The following is a 17,221-nucleotide window of genomic DNA, read 5'->3' as shown; positions in this document are numbered from 1 at the left end:
CTTAAAAGAGCATAGCGTCACTAGCCCAGCGATGGGTTTCACGTGGGCCTCCAACTAGCAACACTTCCGGAGTTTCACTTCCTGTTTGTAAAGGTTGGGCGGTCGAGTAAAACCCGGAGTTCAATCTCCGCAGGTGTTTAATAATTTGAATAGTTTAAATCGACTATTACTTAATCTTTGTGAGTAGAACATGTGTGCCGCCTAGTTTTGGCTAAGATTATTCATTTTAAAAGCCAAACAGTCTTTCGTATCTACATACGAATGTCAAGTAAACAAATTAAAAATGAGTAGCGTCATGGCTACCCTGGTATCAGCTTAAGTGTCAAAACAGATTGCATATTTCATTGTGGTGCACATATTTGTATTGTTATAACAGTTGAATACGTCGTACTTTTGGGCGACGAAATGCCGATTGACTGGATGGGATATGGATACTCCGCTGTGATTGTAATCGGAGGTATTGTGGGATATGCTAAAGCAGGTAATAACTCCGTGGGTAACTGCTACTGTGATTGTGTTTATCGATGCATACTAAACGTCACTTCAAGGATTCAGTACCATCGCTCTTGTCGTACTACGTATGTATCGCTGTCTAAGATACAGACAAATTTAATTTAGTTTTGGCAATATAATCGTATACAATAGAACCTTGGAACTCGAACGCCTCTTAATTCACCAAACGTTTGATTTTTTTTTCGACCGAAATCTTGGAGCTCGACCTTTTCTGCTAAAGTTTACACGGATCGAAACTACAGCTTTTTGCACGAAGGCAAACCGTTCTGTTGGGATGCCGATGCCTATGAATCGCTCCGTACCTACCGACCGAGGTCGACGTGCGAAAACTGTGTTCCTGTGTCTGGTGTGATTTTTTTGTGTGCTGTATCTACAGTACATTTAGTGGTACACTAATGATGCCCCCTAAGAAAGCGAACAGAGATAGCAGCAAACCAAAGAGGAAAGTAGTGAGTGTAACTCTATTATTAAAAAGATTATAGCGAGACATGATGGTGGTGCACCATTTTTTTTGTTTGTATTTTTCGTGTGTATTGGTTTTGTTTTATTTGTTAATGTTTTATCATTAATTAGGTAGGTAAATAAGTTTAAATAGCCAAGTATTTGCCGGTCTGGAACGGATCAAATTCATTTACGTTATTTCTTATGGAGAAATTCGACTTAGACCTGACCAAATCGCAACTCGACCAGCCATCTGGAACGAATTAAGTTCGTGTTCCAAGGTACTACTGTATAACCTTCTGCGCTGGTAAAAGGTTTTGTGCCTGAAGTGTGGATTACATGTCCTAGCTAGACCAGTGGTCGAGATTAATCCAAACCAAATCCAATGTATAGATTTTTATGTTTTAAGCGTTTTGTTGATTTCCTAATGAAATGTGTTGCTTGTGTTGTTCCATGCGCCCTGCCCTGCCTACTGTAGGTAGTGTGCCCTCTTTGGCTGCTGGTCTGCTCTTTGGGGGCTTCGCTGGACTTGGTACTTACAAGATATGTCAGAATCCAAAACACGTTTGGCTTCTTCTAGGTGGGTTCACGGTGTTTGCCTAGTTCCGGAGCACTGATGTGATCTTCCTTAACAGCACAACATCATTAACGCATGTTAAACGTTGATGTTTTTGAAAAGCGACCTCAGCAAGTCTAGCGGGGGTCATGGGATTCCGGTTTTTAAACTCCGGCAAGTTTATGCCAGCAGGCCTGATGGCAGCAGCCAGGTATGCCGCTTAGCACGCACCACATTCATTTACACTGCTTAGTGTGGGGATCGCTCTACCCATGCATCTTAAAGGATAGTCAAACTGGAAGCTGAAGTGGTTTCTTTTGCTTTTTCAGGCATTGATCTTTTTCTTGTATTGTAATAGTCATGCAGGTCAGAAGAGTGGATCAGAGACTTGTCACCCAATCGCTAGGCACCACTTACAAACTGTCGTTTGGTTGCTTTGTGTTTAATCATTAAATCATTACCTCATTTTCTTTTCTCTTCCAGTCTGGTGATGTTAGGTAGGACTGGACTAGGCATGTTACAGAGACCCCATGGGCCATAGTGATTATCAGCAGAACTCTCCGGATCCCATGCATACTAATGGAGATACTTTTCATGGTGTAAATGACCGATGAAGTAGACCTAGATGCTCTCACAATGAATTATTGTCATATACCTTTATGTATTCTGTGTAAAATATATTCTGATCTTTTCTATAAAGCATGTTGAAAGCTTACAGGTGTGTACCACATAATGCACATAATTACAAATCATAATAATTACTACTAAGCTACATATCAAAGGATTAGATTTACTATATGCGCTTTCACACAAAATATTAAACCATCTCGACCAGGCAGAAATTTGTAAACTTGCAAATTTTATTGTACAAGAAAAATTATAAAATTATGAATGCACAAGAGGAATGCTCCTCGTTAAAAAGTTACTATGTAAAACCAAGTAGACATGTATGGCATTTTGGTTCTTAAACACAAATATGGAAAGGTCATGTTATATTTGAGACTAATACATAAGTAAAATTACAGTGCATTTAAAACAAGACAATAAAAATGTTACCTAATGTATATGTCTTATGCTTTTAAAGCACTTTACTGCAAAATTAAATCTATATTCTAACAAAGAAGTATACAGGGCTTCTAAAATAAACCATTTTACAGAAAATACTGTACTAGGACCAGCAAATAACCCAAATCTCACTTCGGGCAAGTTTCTGTGGTTAGATGTCACTCTTGTGTTTTGCATGCATATCCAAACAAATGTTTTTCATACAGATCTTGAAATAACTTTAAAATAGTTTCATGCTACAGTACAGGTATTCAACACAGTACTATGCAAAGATATCAGTCATTTCATGGTTGGATTCTAAAATAGCAACTCAAGTGTTTTTTCTCCAGTACAAAAATGATTTAGTAAGTGGTATTGCAACCTCCTTTTTACTTTTTTTCCCAATGTAGATTGCTAACTGAACAAGACAAATTATATCTGACAGGGAAACCTATTGGGTCAGACTTTTAATATCTAAAAACCACATTATCATGCCTAGTAAGTAATATACTTTTGCATGTAATCATCCTTAGACATTTTCTACACAGGGATAACAGCGACACCCAGATTACGGATGCCCAGTTCAAGGCAGAGTCTCCCTCACCTCACACGTGTTTTCCTGCATGGAGAGGCCTGCGTGTTTTTGCCAAATACGTGGGATGTTCTGGTGGATCATGGTGCTACCGATGGCCTCCATATTTGGCAGCCCAGTCTATTCTTCCATGGACCGGCTGCACCGGGGCAGCTCTGGACAGCAGGCCCTTCCCTGGTGTAGCAAAGCTGGTCCCTGGCATCTGTGACTTGGATGCTTTCATTTTCCAGCCTTCATATTCTGTCACACAACAGAGGCATGATTAGCATGGCTGAGGTTTGCGTATTTCATGCCCAGATATGTGATCGCACTGGCGAGCACTGCACATTACCTTCAGACACGGCTTTCTTGGAAGGTGATTTTAGCTTTGATGGTTTCAGTTTGTTATTTCTAAGAGCAGCAGTGGAAGAAAAGTCAACTGCGAGTGGAAGAAAAGAAAGGCAGTTACAGAGAGGTGGAGTGCCTTTCAAGGAGGCAGGATAAAGGGTAGGCATGTGAAGCCAAGAGGACAGCTGTCCGCAGAGAGTAAGGAAACAACTCTGGAGTGTCAGGCTGTGACACAGAGGCAGGAGGATCTCTTACTTGCAGATGTGCCACCCAAAGGATCCAGGTGAAGGCGCTGTCCTGCAGATCCAGGTTCCTTCTTGTGATATGATGTGATGTAACTGCCAACCGGGCTAAAGTTTGTGGTCACAAAATTCCCTGGCAGGAGACAACATGGACATTTAATGGACTTTTAACTAATTTTTGCTCCAAAATGACACTCAGAGCTGTGGTTTATCAAAAAAGTTTGCTCCAAGTATGAATTACCTTTAAGATGCTCCATTTGGTCAAGAATCTTTTCTTTTAATGCAGGTTTGTTTGAGGGTTTAGCTACACTCTCTTCTGTGCATAGAGGAGAAGAACAGAGGGGTTGAAGAGGAACATAAGAAATTCAAACAGTGGAAGTAAGAGGGTAAAAAGTAAGGAGAATGAAAGGAAATAAGGATGGGGAAGTAAGGAGAATGAAATGAAAAAGATGGGGAAAGTAAGGAGAATGAAGGGAAGTAAGGATGGGGAAGTAAGGAGAATGAAGGGAAGTAAGGATGGGGAAGTAAGGATAATGAAGGGAAGTAAGGATGGGGAAGTAAGGATAATGAAGGGAAATAAAGACGGGGAAGTAAGGAGAATGAAGAGAAATAAGGATGGGGAAAGTAAGGAGAATGAAGAGAAATAAGGATGGAGAAAGTAAGGAGAATGAAGAGAAATTAGGATGGGAAAATAAGGACAATGAAGGGAAACAAGGATGGGGAAAGTAAGGATAATGAAGGGAAATAAGGATGGGGAAAGTAAGGAGAATAAAGGGAAACAAGGATGGGGAAATAAGGAGAATGAAGCGAAATGATGGGGAAAGTAAGGAGAATGAAGCGAAATGATGGAGAAAGTAAGGAGAAAAAAAGAAATAAGGATGGGAAGTAAGGAGAATGAAGGGATATAATGATGGGGAAAGTAAGGAGAATGAAAGGAAATAAGGATGGAAGTAAGGAGAATGAAGGGAAATAATGATGGGGAAAGTAAGGAGAATGAAGGGAAATGATGGGGAAAGTAAGGAGAATGATGGGGATATAGCGTGGTTTGGGACAAATCCAAATTTAGATGGAGAAACTGATCTTGAAACACCTTGAGCGACAATCTAGTGGGACACCTGAGCTTTGGCGGCTGCCCCAAAACCCCCCGTTCCCATGAATAAACAATCAAGGGAACCGAGATAGGGTTTTTGTGTCTGTCTACGTATTGAATGAATAAAACAAGCTCCATCTCTGCCAGGAACTGCCACTTAAGCCTACTGCAAACAGCGCCGAGAAGAATCAGTATGAAAAGGGATGCAGGGAAATTAGGAGTGTGAGACAGGACAACGTGATCAACTTCAGCAATTTAATCTCAACTACAGTGGAGGCAACTGCACGTGAAAGAGGCCATTACCTGCATTGACCCTGGAAAGTGACAGTGCGGCTCCAACAGGCCCCAGCGGCTTGCGGAGAAAAGCATTCCCACCACCCCAGAGATCATCCCCCAAATCCTTGTTCCCAACTAATGATGTATTCTTGGGATTCACTCCTAAAATGAAAGAGCAAATCAAATGACCACTTCTCTATTGCATAGCAGAACATAGGTAATCAAAAAGCAAGAGTGTTTAGCTAACATGTAACAACATACAGCAGGCACACCAGACAGCTCTTACAGTGGTTCCTAGTTATAATCAGATCATGAGAAACACAGGTTCCCTTGGTATAATAATAATCAGATGTTCAGAAACGCTTGACATGGAATTAAACAGTACTTCAATAATAATTAAGCAGTCGAATTTGGATGAAGAAACTGATGCTGGGATGCCTCAGAAATGCTTATATATACAGTGAGACTGGTGACGTTCCATCGTGTGTTGAGGGGGAACTGCAGTTGATGCTAAAATCATTAATTGATCTGCTGCTTCAGAAGATGACGTCTAAGGCCTAACACACTTACCAGGGAGATACCGCGACTGCCTTAGGTAGTGCTGTTTGGCGGATGAAGAGGTGGATGTCTCAGAGTCAATCCGCCTCAGAGTGCTGCTGCTTGGCAACTTGACGACAGCACTGTAGGAATTGAAGGGTTTTACCTCCACGGGCCTGATAAGCAATGAGAAGCCTCATAAGTATCAAATCAGATCTTGCAGCAACCGAAGGGCGCCGTGACAGACAGTTAATCAAACTAAAACTTCCTGGAAGTTGACACTTGCCGGGTTTGCTCCTTGACTGAAGAGATACTGGGCTTTTTTGAGTAGGACACGCTCATGTCAGCATCATCAAAGTCCTCCCAGCTGTCAGCTGCTTTCAGCAGGCTCTGACCCCACCGCCTGCGGCCGCTCTTCATGCCTGTCACGCTGTTCTCGCTACCTGCAGGAGCTGCTTTCTGTCATTAGAAACATGGTCCTCATCAGAGCAGTGACAAACCCCATTAGGTGCTGTGTGTGTCATTGTAGAGTGTGAGCTCTACAGAGCTGCCTGAGGTTCCTGGAGTCAGTGCTATATGAGATGCCAGGGGTCAAAGCTGTGTGAGGTGCCTGGAGTCAGTGCTGTGTGAGGTACCATGAGTCAGCACTTTGTGATAATGGAGTCAGAGTTGTGTGAAGCAACAGGAGTCAACACTGCGTGAGACAGCAGGAGTCAGCACTGCATGGTAACAGGATTCAATGCTGTGTCAGGTAGCAGGAGTCAGTGCTGCGTGAGGCAGCAGGAGTCAGCACTGCATGGTAACAGGATTCAGCGCTGTGTCAGGTAGCAGGAGTCAGCACTGCGTGAGGTAGCAGGAGTCCGAGTTGCATTAGGCAGCAGGAGTCAGCGCTGTGTGAGGCAGCAGGAGTCAGTGCTACGTGATCCTCACCGCTGTAGAGTAGCTGCTGCCGAGGGTGAGTGGCACAATTTTCTCTCTTTCGCTGCCTCCATGGCACCGGTCCTGGATGGAGTTTTGCTGGGGCACGGGAATCTGGTGCAGAGGCTGGAGACGAGGCCTACTCTGGTCCAAGCCCGGAACCTTCTGCGGCTGCTCTGGGGCCTCCAGGGGCTTCGGCTCAGCCGCGTGCACCGTCCTCACCTGGGGCTTGTGCTGGTCTTGATATTGGCTGGGTGGACCTAGAACCTGCCCCACTTGGAAATAGGGGTACTTCAGAGCCTGGAACCAAGGGATACACATGGCTTTTAGAATAAAGAATGTCGCCTTGAGGTTTAGAAAAACAAACCAATACCTGCTAAACCAACAGCTTGACTTTCTATTTATCCATTTATTTTTCACATTAAGGTGCATAATGTCACCCTTGCCCTGTCAATGACAAATGTAATCTGTGATGCAGCCCATTCTGTGTAGGGGGTGAGGCCAGTAAGCAGGTCCAGTGGGTGGGGCTCCAGGCCACACCTGCATGGCCGTGGGCCTCTTCTTGGGGTCCCACTGCAGCATGTCCTTCATCAGGGATATGGCCTCGCTGCTGGCATTGGGGATGAGTGTTTTCAGGTTTGTCGGGACACACTGTGGGAATCGGAAATTCATCGCCGAGGCAAGCTGATGGCCGTCTGGCCAGTCGCCCTGTACCCGAGAAATGAAAGGCGTCACATGCGAGTGATAACAGATGTAGAGCAGCTCACACGCCTCACACGGGGCCTGCACTAGGCTGTGACCCTCCTGAAGAATACACTGAAGCTGGTGCACACTTGATCATACTTGTGTTCTGGTGTACCCGTTTCATGTCATCTTCCATCACCAAAGACCAGTTCCAATAGTCAAAAACAGAAGCATGGAGGACGGTAAAATTTCACATATGCATTGCTTGGATCCTCGCCAAAATAGACCTATCCCAGAATTCATTGTACCCCAAGTTCATTCTTATAAAGCAAGTTAGCGAGACTGGTCTCAACAAGACCACAAGTATGATCTTTCTTGGTACTGAGAAACACGCAGTATCTGAAAGGACAGCAGAGGAGGACATTAGCTACTAAGCAGCCTATGGGGCCTCTGAGGTCGGCCAGCTGCCCACCTTCTTCACCGTGCCAAGGACCTGGCAGATCTTGAAGATCTCATCCACCTCGCTGTTGCCGGGGAAGAGCGGCCGCAAGGTGTAGAGCTCGGCCATGATGCAGCCCACGGCCCACACGTCGATGGGGGAGTTATAGGATGGGGACCTGAGCAACACCTCTGGAGCTCGGTACCTGCGGAGCCCACCACATCAGAAGGCCTGCAGAAATAGCTGACCCTGACGCAGTGATAACCAACCCCAGTGCAGAGATAACTGACTCCAACGCAGCGATAACCGACCCCAACGCAGAGATAACCGACCCCAACGCAGCGATAACTGACCCCAACGCAGCGATAACCGACCCCAATGCAGACACTCTCTAAGTATTCATTCATCATTTTTATTATTATTAACGTAACACTACTTGACTGGGCACAAACATTTAGTAGTAACTCAGTTATTACTGAAGTACCAATCATGAACAAAAATATTCGCTACTTGAGATAAAAGATGTATCATGATTCATTAATTATAAACACATATGAGATCAACATTTCACTTGTGTTATTCATTACTTGTTCCTTCGGTGGTTGCTTCAGAAGTTCACAAAGGTTTATAGAACTGTTTAATAGATATAGTTACAAGTATAGTAACTGCTTGAGATAACTCATGGTTAATGAACCGTGATGCATGTATTAATAAGAAATCAATATGTAACTAAGACTTAGTTTGGGGTTAATTAATATATAAGTAATAACAGCACAATATTCTTTGTGCCATCAAGTACAGTGTTACCATTATTAATTACTCATTTCATCCTACATATGTAGATTCTCCGTGATGAAATGTATAATTTCAGCTGCTATTTCATTATGCTGCTTGTTTAAATTTTGCAGGTATGTCATTTAAAAACAGACAGGGCTCTTCCTGAGTAACCAATGACGATACATGCAGTTCGTGGGATTATATGTGCTCTGCCAGGGTATCTGTGTTAAACTTCTATGCGAATCTCACCATCTCGTGGACACGTAGTCTGTGTACGGAGGCCGAGAGCGGATCTCCCTCGCTAACCCAAAATCCGCTATCTTCACCAGCTCAGGGCCCATGCAGAGCAGGTTCTCGGGCTTCATGTCACGATGGAAAAAGCCTGGCCGGTCATGGGAAGATAAGGCAGCCTGCTAAAGCACGCTAAAACAGAACCATCACACAATATTCATAATGCCAAGAGCAGCAACAAGATCATATTTACAGAGTAATTATCAGGGTGAAGAGGCGAGCAGAAGAGCAGCAACAGGAGCATATTTACAGAGTAGTTATCAGGGTGAAGAGGCAAGCAGAAGAGCAGCAACAGGAGCGTATTTACAGAGTAGTTATCAGGGTGAAGAGGCAAGCAGAAGAGCAGCAACAGGAGCGTATTTACAGAATAATGATTGGGGTGAAGAGGCGAGCAGAAGAGCAGCAACAGGAGAGAATTTATAGAGTAGTTATCAGGGTGAAGAGGCGAGCAGAAAAGCAGCAACAGGAGCGTATTTACAGAGTAATTATTGGGGTGAAGAGGCGAGCAGAAGAGCAGCAACAGGAGAGAATTTATAGAGTAGTTATCAGGGTGAAGAGGCGAGCAGAAGAACAGCTGGAGCAGGAGTCTTACCATGCTTATGCACAAATGCTAAACCAGAGAGTACCTGGAACATTACGTTCCTAATTTCATTCTCAGAGAACATCTTATTTTCCCTGGCAGCAGACAGATGGAGGAGCAGCAAAGATACATAAAGAGAAGATGAGAAAAATCAGCTCAGAGATCAAGCCATTTGTCTTGAGGACTTGCGATACCTTGTTGGCACCTGATTCGCCCTGCTCTGCTAGAACACTCCAACTGTCTTGCTATTGTCCCGCAGGCCCCAAACGTTTCCATTCTTACGGAGGACTAGAATCTGGAGAATTTTGGAACTCCCAGAACATGACTTCCTTGTCCTTGGTGTGTTCCCATCAGGCAGACCCAGACTCTCCAGGAAAAAACCAGCCTGCCACTATAATTTGTAGGACTTGTATGTGGATATGTGTTTGGTTCTGATGCCAACCGGTACCCCAAGCCCTGTTATTTCTCGGAGGAACAAGAAAAACTGAGTTATCTGCAGCTGCTTGAAAGCCAAAGTGTAGGATTCCCTGGAAAGTAAACAAAGATGGCAGCAGGAGTGCAGCGCCTGAGGTCATAAGCGCATCTAACCCTACTGTGGATAAGCGCAAATAAACAGCGACACTGTGAAGTATTAATGAGCTGCCGACTCCCTTCTTCTTGTTCCTCAAATGAGAGTTAGAGACCTACCATGTTTATGAATAAATGACAGCCCCTGTAATATCTGATACACTATGTTTCTGATGACTGACTCTGGGAACAACTTGTTTCTGTAAACAGAGAGTCAACAGACCAGAACTGTCAAACTGCTGGATTCAGAATCATTAAATGTGATCATTACACAAAATTACATGCAAGGCTTCAAAGTCACCACACACATCAGGACAGGAGTTTTTATCTATTTATTTATTTTAAACAATAAGTGAGTTTTTGCAAAGTCAATCCAGGAACAAACAAAAGCATGGATGTCACATTAGCTGCTGTGATTATTATATGAAGATTCCAAGCAGAGATGAAGGCTCACCTGTCTTTCATAAGCTGATAGAGGTTCTCTTTCATGTACTCAAACACAAAGTACAAGTGGTCATTCTCCCGAATTACCTCCTTCAATTTCACAATGTTGGCATGACTAAGTTTCTTGAGAGACTGCGAACAAATTCAGTTTTTATTCAGATTTGTGCAGCAAATCATACAGACCAATTAAATACATTCTTGGTAGTAGAATTAAAACCATTATCAATTTGGATTTACATGCTTACAGGATCGTTATACTTGGTTAATTATAAGAGAAGGCTGGGAAGACTGATATTTTTACAGGATAATTTTCACTCGCACATCTGACAGGATAACAGCAGGACTGAATCCGTGGCCAGTCAATTCGTAAGTGATTAAACGTGGTTTGATGTTCAGGTCAGATGTCGCAGTTGAAACTCTTACCTTGACTTCTCTCAGGTTCATGCACTCTTCCCAAGAGTAAAACTTCCTCTTCATTCTAAGGGAAGGTGACCACATACATTAGCATGAAATTCCTGAAAATTCCTTCAGTGGGGGTGCTGTAATGGGGAGGGGGGGGTGCAGGGGTCGTAAAAATTTTCACACATAATTAGGCTGGTCTGGGTTGAGGGCCCAAAATGATACACATTCATGGGGCCCAAAATCTGTAGCAGTGCCCCGGTCCATCAGTGATGGTGTTTCTTGGTTAACGACATCGAGGCCGGTACGTTTTATTTGAATCATGCAATACACAAACAAATATGCAAATGCGCAGCTGTTTCCATTGCGATTAAGTGCACACAGGCACTATTTATATCATCAATTCTTTATTACCGCCCCTATCCTGTAGGCACCGCCGTGTCCTGTTGATGTTTTCATTTTAAGTGTAATTTTAAAGCAGCTTTAATATTTAAAGGTCAGTGATAAGTCTGCATCCGTGCATGTGCCATCAATATTTAGGGACATTTTCTCGTGACGTTTAATAATCTAGACAAACGGATCAGAAGGGAGGATCTGATAACCAAAGTCATTAATAAAAGACAGACAACACTGATGCTGCCAGTGTTAGGCATGCGGGAGGCACAACAACACGCAGGGGGGTGAATTATTGAGAAGCAAATGCGATGAGCACTAAGTCAATAGCACATAAATGACCATAAACGGCCAGTGACTATTTATGGTTTAATAATTGCTACACTTTTAAGTTTCCATCAAAATAGCAAGAAGAAAAACACAGCTTTGTAAAATCACAGTTCTGTATTCCATCCATCCATTTTCCAAACCGCTTATCCTACTGGGTCGTGGGGGGTCCGGAGCCTATCCCGGAAGCAATGAGGCAGGGAACAACCCAGTATGGGGGGCCAGCCCATTGCAGGGCACACTCACACACCATTCACACACACATTCACACCTACGGGCAATTTAGTAACTCCAATTAGCCTCAGCATGTTTTTGGACTGTGGGGGGAAACCGGAGTACCCGGAGGAAACCCCACGGCGATATGGGGAGAACATGCAAACTCCACAAACGTGACCCAGGTGGAGACTCGAACCCGGGTCCCAAAGGAGTGAGGCAACAGTGCTAACCACTGCACCACCATGCCGCCCCCAGTTCTGTATTTTCTTTCGTAAATGTAAGGAGGCGCTGGCTGACAGTGGAGTGAGAGAATAGAAAGCAGATGGGGAGATGGCAGCGTCCGTCACCCTTTATCACTGTCACACGTCGGCCCTGGATCCGTGTCCCCTTAAATCTGCCCTCACTTGTTTCACTTCCATTAGTTCTATTTACGTCTAGGAGATTAGAAAGAGTCCGAATGCGATCTGCAGCATCTCCGTGGTAAGTAAGGGAATAAACGCAGGGCGATAATAATGCATGAGCGGGGCTGACATTACACGCTGCGCCACTTTCACTCTTCTCGCCGGCGTCCCATGGTGTCCATTTGCACGGTGACCCTCCGTTTACACGCCGGCCCAGGGGAGCCTCCACGCCACCTCCATTATTCAGTGTATTTGCCGCTTCGAAAAGGCGCTGCTGTGAGCAGACAAGCCGAGGCGAAAGTCACGATGTTAAGGTGGTGACGTCGAGCGGCACTCCCGGAGGCCTCTGAGCCGCACTGGCCCGCAAGTCGGGGAGACACGCAGCTCCCCAAGCACATGTGATACAGTGAACAAGAATTTAGCATAAAGCGCTAGTTTAGCATTACAGTACACTGATTACAGTACACTGATTACAGTACACTGATTACAGAAGAGTGATTGCTAGAGTATCAGTGTCCCATCTGTGTAATTTAACAATGTCCAAACCATGCAGTAGGACTTTTCTTTAAAAAGGAAAACTATCCCACCATAAGGGGAGGGGAACAGTCGGAGAACGAGAGCTGGGCCCTGGCAGCGGGTCGGGAGTTGGGGAGACGGAGGGGAGCAGCCGGAAAGTCCCGGATGCGAGTCGGGGGTCAGTGGGGAGCAGATGGAGAGTGAGAGCTGGGCCCTGGCAGCGGGTTGGGGGACGGGGAGACGGAGGGGAGCAGCCGGTGGGGAGCAGCTGGAGAGCAAGACCGGGGCCCCGGCAGCGAGTCGGGCAACGGAGGGGAGCAGCCAGAGAGCGAGAGCGGGGCCCCGGCAGCGAGTCGGGCAACGGAGGGGAGCAGCCGGAGAGCGAGAGTGGGGCCCCGGAAGCGGGTTGGGGGACGGAGGGGAGCAGCCAGAGAGCGAGAGTGGGGCCCCGGCAGCGAGTCAGGCAACGGAGGGGAGCAGCTGGAGAGTGGGGCCCCGGAAGCGGGTTGGGGGACGGAGGGGAGCAGCCGCAGAGCGGGGCCCCGGCAGCGGGTCGGAGGACAGAGGGGAGCAGCCGGAGGGGAACAGTCGGAGAGCAAGAGCGGGGTCCCGGCAGCGAGTCGGGGGACGTAGGGGAGCAGCCGGAGGGGAACAGTCGGAGAGCGAGAGCGGGGCCCCGGCAGCGAGTCGGGGGACGTAGGGGAGCAGCCGGAGAGCGAGAGCGGGGCCCCGGCAGCGAGTCGGGGAACGGAGGGGAGCAGCCGGAGGGGAACAGTCGGAGAGCGAGAGCGGGGCCCCGGCAGCGAGTCGGGGGACGTAGGGGAGCAGCCGGAGGGGAGCAGTCGGAGAGCGAGAGCGGGACCCCGGCAGCGAGTTGGGGGACGAAGGGGAGCAGCCGGAGAGCGAGAGCGGGGCCCCGGCAGCGGGTCGGGGGACGGAGGGGAGCAGCCGGAGGGGAGCAGTCGGAGAGCGAGAGCGGGGCCCCGGCAGCGAGTTGGGGGAAGAAGGGGAGCAGTTGGAGAGCGAGAGCGAGCCCCCGGCAGCGGGTCAGAGGACGTAGGGGAGCAGCCGGAGGGGAGCAGTCGGAGAGCGAGAGCGGGGCCCCGGCAGCGGGTCGGGGGACGGAGGGGAGCAGTCGGAGAGCGAGAGCGGGGCCCCGGCAGCGGGTCAGAGGACGTAGGGGAGCAGCCGGAGGGGAGCAGTCGGAGAGCGAGAGCGGGGCCCCGGCAGCGGGTCGGGGGACGGAGGGGAGCAGTCGGAGAGCGAGGCCCCGGCAGCGGGTCAGAGGATGTAGGGGAGCAGCCGGAGGGGAGCAGTCGGAGAGCGAGAGCGGGGCCCCGGCAGCGGGTCGGGGGACGGAGGGGAGCAGTCGGAGAGCGAGGCCCCGGCAGCGGGTCAGAGGACGGAGGGGAGCAGCCGGAGGGGAGCAGTCGGAGAGCGAGAGCGGGGCCCCGGCAGCGGGTCGGGGGACAGAGGGGAGCAGCCGGAGAGCGGGGCCCCGGTAGCGGGTCGGGGGACGGAGTGGAGCAGCAGGCAGCTGAACCTACCGCTTGATGGCCACCAGCTCGCCGGACTCGTTGCTCTTGCCCATGAGAACGCTGCCGTAAGTGCCATCGCCCAGCTGCTTCAGGGTTGTGTAGCGATTCATCATGCGGCCACGTCCTTCAGGAGACCCTGTTTTCGGTGGGTCTTCTTGATCATTAAGTGGGGGAGGGGTGTGTTCCCAGCAACAAGGCTTACGCTAAATGCCCCGACCACAAAGTCATGCCTGTCCTCTAGCGAAGGCGTCCAAGCGTCACTGCTGTGTCACCGATGGGATGGTGTTCCATCTTGGCAGCCCTTCAGATGAAGAACATTTAAGAGAACTGAGCTGTCACTGGGAGAAAGGCTGGATGCAGAGTACCGCCCAAAGTCAGATATGCAGCAGACCATGCAAGCCCCTCCTGAAAGGTCACTATGGAGGCTGCAGTGGGCAACTCATTGGGCGTTCAGCCTAATGCAGAGGTCGCCAACACCAGTCAATCCGGCCAATCATGGCAAATCATCTCTGGGGGAGCTCCCTAATATATTTGGTATGCCACAGTACTTCGCAGTGCTCCACTGTACACCACAGTGCTCCACTGTACACTACAGTACACCACACAACATCAGTTTTGTTCACTTAATCCCAGTCAGTGATGGATTAAGAAGTTCAAGGGCCCCTAGGCCACACTTTCCGGAGGCCCCTCTTCTGACCCCCACTGCCCAAAATGATTCAACAATTTACAATAAAACTAATGTGTATTATTAACTATAAAATTATTTCTACAAAGTCAAAGAGAATGTGACACAGTACCAAATGAGCCAACCACCTGGGAAGAACAAAGTGGCAAACTGACACTGTCAAATCAGTCATATGCAGCAGCAGGAAAGGGCCCAACAGAGCATCACAATATCAGTAACCTTAGAACATTCCAGCGTGATGCGTGTCCACTGCATCCACAATACACAATCACCATAGATAACGGTACAGAGAGGGGAAAGTTTCAAAATAATATAAAATAAGTTCTTACCATTACAGCATTTTGCTGGCACAGAACTTATTGATCAGGCTCATAAAATCCATTTCACGCAGGAAACAGACTACGGGTAAACATACCAGAAAATTCACAAAGGTATAAATAGAGATGCATCTACAATTGGTTTTAACTGATCCCCAACTCGCAAGCATATAAACAACCAATTATGGATCACTTTCAAACAATAATAACTAAAGAAACTTGCGGGGCAGTAGGGGGCCCCTGAGCACTCTGGGGCCCCTATGCTGCAGCCTAGGCAAGCCTGTTCATTAAATCCGCCCCTGATTAAAGTGCCGAGACAGTCTAGCAAATTAGATTAACATATCACAAGTTCTGCCTCTCCTGTATGTGATCTTCACCATGCTTTTACTGAGTTCACGGGCTACATCAAAAGAGGAATCTGTTATCATGCTGCACTATTTACCCTGTGGTGTCAAGATAATCTGATAGTTAATGCACCACAGCCTTCAAACTACTAACAAGTATAACTTTAATAAATTATCATCATAAATCAGTTTCCTGATTAAAACCTACCCTAGAATTCCAGATGTAATTTAACTTCACGTTTGGGCTGTTGTCCACTGTGTTACGGAAATAAAAAGTTGAGTTCTGCAGAACTAAAAGCACATAGCATTACGTATAACTTGCTTGCACAAAATCAAAGGATTAAATAACTAGACCCTCTAAAAATAGTTCCTAGAAGCCCTGGAGTAAATAGGGCCTTGGCTGGAGCAGATTGCAGAGTACGCTAAGCTCTGGTCAGGTGTAATCTGCAGGAAAGGCGTTTAGGAGGAATTACAGAGTTATGCAAAGGACAAATTACGCCTTTCAAACACTCGCCACGCAAACATGTAACTGTCTTTGACACACACCCATGAGGATTATCTAACAACTTAATAAACAGGATGGGTGGTTTTAGATTCATAATTATGCCAGTCTCATAGAATACTCTGTTAAAATTCGGTCACCCATCCATCCATCCATCTGCATATCCCAGACAGGGTTAGCAGGTCTGTAGCCCATCCCAGGCTGCGTATGGCGCAAGGCGGACACCCCTTAGACAAGATGAAAGTCTATCGCAGGGCACAAGCAAGCACACACAACTGCACACTAACCAGGTGCCAGCCACTTATCTTTACCTGTTATATTTACCAGCGAAATCAGCTAGCATGTCTATAACAATGTGAAAGATAATTACAATTAAGTACAATTAAATGACAGGCTATTTAAATTTCATGAGTACCTGCAATTTCTATCAAAAAGATCAACCTATGCATTGAGTCATACTGCCTCTGCCGAGTCATATTTTCCATTCATATTTTTCAGGAAATAGTCAGCAGTCAGACACTAGAAATTAGAAAGCACTAAACTTAAGGAAAATGAAACCCAAATATTCCTTAACAATAAAGTAGTACATTTTACAACACTGTCGCAAGACTAAAAAATGTTTCAATCCTGGGGTATATCGTTGTTCACTGAAATGGGCACTAAATATAATTATCATTCTTTTATTAAAGACATCAGTTATTAAGCTATTTAGCTAAAAGAAAACACTCAAATAACAAAAGTGTGTCTTCACACTCGCCATATATAGATAATTACGAAGCACACAGGCGACAGGGCGATTTACCGCAGGGAACGTTAGGTGAACAGGGCAGCGCGATTACGACGCATGGCGAGTTGCCCACTAGGTCCATCCAGCTAAAGGACTGACCAAGGCTTTTCCCTCTCCGCTTCATACACTCTTACCATGCAGACCCCCGCTCCCCACCTACGCGGCTGTGTCGTGTGCGGAAAGGCAGCACTTTCACCGTGCCGGAGGTGCCGCCGTCGCCGTCACCCTGTACTGCGCTTGATGTGTGTGACTCCTTCACCTTAGCAACGGAGGCTCCGCCCCGCATGCAAACGCGTTGCCCGACCGGTCTGCCGCTGTGCATTCTGGGATTTGATGTGCGCCGCGAAAAGCGGGCTTACTGTCCCCTAGTGGCAGACCTGGGGTGCGATCGCCGTGGCTCCAGACATTATATACGTTAATTTCTGTCAGATAGTCTTCTTATGGAAGTAATGTCCACTGTACCTCCTCGCAATAAAAA

General features: G+C 46.9%; 2 protein-coding genes across 12 annotated transcripts; one reads left to right on the top strand and one right to left on the bottom strand.

The window, feature by feature from the left end:
- Positions 1–58: 58 nt before the first annotated feature.
- LOC125723994 (transmembrane protein 14C-like) lies at positions 59–2,225 on the top strand. 3 transcript variants are annotated; one of them, XM_049000823.1, is made up of 5 exons: positions 59–133; positions 377–481; positions 1,433–1,534; positions 1,634–1,721; positions 1,994–2,225. In XM_049000823.1, the coding sequence occupies exons 2-5, from the start codon at positions 406–408 to the stop codon at positions 2,049–2,051; spliced, it is 324 nt and encodes a 107-aa protein (XP_048856780.1). In that variant the 5' UTR covers positions 59–133; positions 377–405; the 3' UTR covers positions 2,052–2,225. The 3 variants fall into 3 exon arrangements, with proteins under 3 accessions (XP_048856780.1, XP_048856779.1, XP_048856778.1); XM_049000822.1 differs by having other exon boundaries at positions 69–179; XM_049000821.1 differs by having other exon boundaries at positions 75–481.
- A 127-nt stretch (positions 2,226–2,352) lies between these two features.
- mak (male germ cell-associated kinase) lies at positions 2,353–16,998 on the bottom strand. Of its 9 annotated transcripts, none has more exons than XM_049000849.1 (16): positions 16,904–16,998; positions 14,118–14,409; positions 10,742–10,796; positions 10,329–10,450; positions 9,320–9,402; positions 8,686–8,818; positions 7,693–7,864; positions 7,077–7,244; positions 6,549–6,836; positions 5,905–6,077; positions 5,652–5,794; positions 5,109–5,243; positions 3,957–4,031; positions 3,729–3,848; positions 3,478–3,564; positions 2,353–3,386 (listed from the first exon to the last, which is right to left on the bottom strand). In XM_049000849.1, exons 2-16 carry the CDS (start codon positions 14,219–14,221, stop codon positions 3,235–3,237), a joined length of 2,010 nt encoding a protein of 669 aa, XP_048856806.1. In that variant the 5' UTR covers positions 14,222–14,409; positions 16,904–16,998; the 3' UTR covers positions 2,353–3,234. The 9 variants fall into 9 exon arrangements, with proteins under 9 accessions (XP_048856806.1, XP_048856805.1, XP_048856807.1 ...); XM_049000848.1 differs by having other exon boundaries at positions 16,878–16,997; XM_049000850.1 differs by lacking the exon at positions 9,320–9,402 and adding an exon at positions 9,995–10,074 and having other exon boundaries at positions 16,878–16,986.
- Between the last annotated feature and the right edge of the window lie 223 nt (positions 16,999–17,221).

The sequence above is a fragment of the Brienomyrus brachyistius genome, unplaced genomic scaffold (assembly GCF_023856365.1).
Source record: "Brienomyrus brachyistius isolate T26 unplaced genomic scaffold, BBRACH_0.4 scaffold53, whole genome shotgun sequence".
In the NCBI taxonomy this organism is placed as follows: domain Eukaryota; kingdom Metazoa; phylum Chordata; class Actinopteri; order Osteoglossiformes; family Mormyridae; genus Brienomyrus; species Brienomyrus brachyistius.
Note: the sequence above shows the minus strand (reverse complement) of the source record. Positions and strands in the feature narration are given on the sequence as shown.